Source organism: Echinops telfairi, unplaced genomic scaffold, assembly GCF_000313985.2.
Source record: "Echinops telfairi isolate 266 unplaced genomic scaffold, ASM31398v2 ScPeMD7_9;HRSCAF=40, whole genome shotgun sequence".
NCBI classification, from domain to species: domain Eukaryota; kingdom Metazoa; phylum Chordata; class Mammalia; order Afrosoricida; family Tenrecidae; genus Echinops; species Echinops telfairi.
In genome coordinates, this window is record NW_022103906.1 from 19,970,429 (window position 1) to 19,972,298 (window position 1,870).

A 1,870-nucleotide genomic window follows, 5' to 3' on the forward strand; every position below is an offset into this window, starting at 1 on the left:
CCCAAAAACCAATAGGATTTATTCTTATCTTTTAACATACCCAGTCACGAAATCTCTTCGTTCCCAATCTCAGTATTTTTAGAGAGATTTAATTCCCCTTAAATCCCAGCTATCCCAACAGGGGGAATTGAACTAAAAGTTCACAGCCATTAAATGAGGTGGTTTCTCAAGATATTTCTAACTACAAAACCCCCGAGTTTCCAGGCTCTCGATTAATTCTAAAACAGAAATGAGATGACAGCAATGAAAAGCTTCCCTGAATCTCTCATCCATTCTGCAGTAACTTCATCTTCAATTCCGAGTGGACAATCCAGAGGGCATTTGGGGCGCTGTTTTTCAGTCTGGGCTTCTTTGGTGACAGGACCCAGAGGCACAGCAACTGTGTCAAAGGAGACTGGGGTCTGCTGCACTGGGGAAGTAGAGGCCACTCTGCCTGCAATTTGGATAAACTGCCAGCAGATGGAGCGCTGGCTAACCCAAATGTCTCTCCAGGTATCTTTTGCCTTCACAGGGGCTTTAGCACAACTGAGTTTCCAAGGCTGTAATAGTTTCGGAAACCAACACTCACAACTTCCTCCATCTGCGCTGCTGCTGGGTTAGAGCCACCTGCTGTTTGGTTCGCGCTTAGCTATGCGCCAACAGGACTCCTTCCTTTAGGTCTAGATCCTCTTTCAGGAACAGGATGGTTTGTTACAAAAATGAGCAGGGCGTTGAGAAAAGTGGCACGAACCTGGGGCAATGTGAGGTCTAATGATTATTTGAAGGTCTAGCTCACTGACTACATGAACAGTCATTGAACCATCATCTGCCTGACACCCAAAACAGTGCTCCAAGTACAAACGAAACAATCGGATTCCCACCTCATCAACGTGTTTCGCAGGACACTTACTTTTTTACAATTTTGTTGCGCTTGGCTTGTGAGAAGGTTTCAAGCTGAAGGGACTCATGGGTGAGAAACGCTACTGCCAGATGGAAGTAATTGTTCCAGAGCTGTTCAAAATTAATTGTGTGGGGGGAAACAAATGGAAAATAACATTACCGAGGGTCACACTTAATCAGCACTAAATAGGAGAGGCCTCGCCAGGAATCCATGAAAACCAAACCAAACAGATACACCTTTAACAAAAACCCCCGTTGACGGCTGCTTCTTTCTTGTGTTTCAATTATTCAGCCCTCCAAGTCTGATGGTATCGGTAAGTTTTAGTAATATTTGTTTTATCTTACTATAGTTGTCTTAACTCCTGGGAGAAAGGAAAACGGCTGCCAGGAATAGATGCTGGAAGGGTCTTTCTTTGCAGCGAGTCACTTAGCAATGTATTTCAAAAGCCAGGAAACTTCGCCAAATGTTTGAACTAGTCGAGATTTTCAAGATTTCATCCTAACTAAGTCACATGGGTAATTTTAAATGCTTAACACCAGGAAGGCCACCACTGTGCTATTTAACATAACAGAAAATGGAAGCAATCTAATCGGTCATAAGAAGAGCTTGATTAAATAGACCAGAGACAACCTGCACCTTGGACTGCATCCAGCCACTGCAAATATTATGAAAGATGCCCCTGAAAAGGTCAATAATACAGTGGGTGAACAGGTTATCAAAGACCTGTACAGCAAAGGCACATGCCACAGCAAAAGCCCTTCACCAACAAAATGTGCTCTGGGGCCAACAGAAATGCAGGAAATGTGGGCTGCAGGAAGGAGGGAAACCGAGAACGCGTTCTCTTGGAAGCAGTGGGTTTCCAGGGGGTGTTTTGGGAACTGGAATGCCGGAAGTGAACCACAGGCTTACCTGAAGCTCAAAGTTTGCCTGATCCATGAAGCGTCTTGTGAGCACTTCAGTAAACTGATTGATGGCACGAAGAAACACCCT

The 1,870-nt window shown here is 44.5% G+C and overlaps 1 protein-coding gene across 1 annotated transcript in view; it reads right to left on the bottom strand.

Moving 5' to 3' along the window:
- The window catches only part of DOCK5 (dedicator of cytokinesis 5), a 103,853-nt gene that overhangs the window by 39,473 nt on the left and 62,510 nt on the right, over positions 1–1,870 (bottom strand). Inside the window, exons 21-22 of the mRNA XM_045286563.1 lie at positions 1,790–1,868; positions 890–990 (exon numbers count right to left, since the gene is read on the bottom strand). Coding sequence (XP_045142498.1) covers positions 890–990; positions 1,790–1,868 — 180 coding nt within the window. The remainder of the gene's footprint in view (positions 1–889; positions 991–1,789; positions 1,869–1,870) is intronic.